This window comes from Sitodiplosis mosellana, unplaced genomic scaffold (assembly GCF_009176505.1).
Source record: "Sitodiplosis mosellana isolate CC-2019 unplaced genomic scaffold, AAFC_SMos_1.0 Smas_scaffold_4493, whole genome shotgun sequence".
NCBI classification, from domain to species: domain Eukaryota; kingdom Metazoa; phylum Arthropoda; class Insecta; order Diptera; family Cecidomyiidae; genus Sitodiplosis; species Sitodiplosis mosellana.
In genome coordinates this window covers 1-1,155 of record NW_022599735.1, presented here as the reverse complement: position 1 = coordinate 1,155, position 1,155 = coordinate 1, and the positions used below count along the sequence as shown (strand labels likewise).

Sequence of the window (1,155 nt, the reverse complement as noted above, 5' to 3'; positions counted from 1 at the left end):
CAAATAACTCGATTTTACCAACTTTCCGCCGGAAATCCCATTTTTTTCAGTGATAACACATTCAGTTACGTTTTCATAGTGCTATATCGTTCTGATTCCGGCTCATGACATTGACAGTAAAATGTTTGTATTGGTAGTCTTGTTGATTAACACCATTGACTTGCTCCAATGGTTTGCATATGAAATACAACGGTGGATAAGCAGAATCGGCAACTATGACCGAATCGTTTCCGAAATCACCTTGAGTCAGCCGATTATACAGTTGTGAATGAGTGAAAATTGTCGAATCGTGCGCAGATCCTGGCCATCTAGACACTACATCGATGATTCTTTCCTAGTGACAGTGGAATTTTGGAAACTATTCATAATCAAGGCTTGAATAAATTTAAATGAATAATTATTATTACATCGGCTGACACAGTAAATTGACAATTCAGAGAAAACACCATTTTACGGTTTCTGTACACTTCGGAGTCGGGTCCCCCATATGATTGGATTGATACATGCGTCCCATCCACTGCCCCAATGCAAATAGGGAACCCGCTCCACCTCATGAAATCCACTTTCGCATTCAGTAAGTCTTGCTGCGTTTCAGGCATAACAATTACATCATCTCTCAACTTCGTTGCTATTAAAAATGAAACTTCAGAAATGATTGCTTGGATTACACCCCTGCTGACACCAAACATATCAGCAATTGCTTGGTAGAATGTTCCCACGGCATAGAACCTCAACTCAATCAAGAGTTTTATCATTCCAGACAAAGTGAAAGATGGACGAGGTACCTATTATTATCATTATATTATTTTAATGTGGAAAAGTTTTAAAAAAAATGAAATAACCTTACATGCGGTTCTAAAGTAATTCGTCCGTCAAGCATATCATAAAGGCGTTCCACATCGGTCCTTGAAAATCGAAATTTTCTCTTGAACTCGCGTCGACCATAATCAACTATTGGGTTGATACGATGTCTTTTGATCCGTTTTTTTGGAATATTTCTGTTCTGCAGAATATTTATGGCTTGAATATTGAACAAATTGCTTGAATTTTGAAACTGATTAAATAGTTTAAACAATTCTAAATCTTCTGCGTCCATGTTCATAATTTAAACATACGAGAGACACAATAATTGAAGTGCGTCAACATTAGTGATTA

At 37.0% G+C, this 1,155-nt stretch overlaps 1 protein-coding gene across 1 annotated transcript; it reads right to left on the bottom strand.

Moving 5' to 3' along the window:
- Positions 1-73: 73 nt before the first annotated feature.
- On the bottom strand, positions 74-1,104 carry LOC129572224 (putative nuclease HARBI1). The gene is made up of 2 exons (XM_055452170.1): positions 408-1,104; positions 74-334 (listed from the first exon to the last, which is right to left on the bottom strand). The coding sequence occupies exons 1-2, from the start codon at positions 753-755 to the stop codon at positions 74-76; spliced, it is 609 nt and encodes a 202-aa protein (XP_055308145.1). The 5' UTR covers positions 756-1,104.
- Positions 1,105-1,155: the final 51 nt, after the last annotated feature.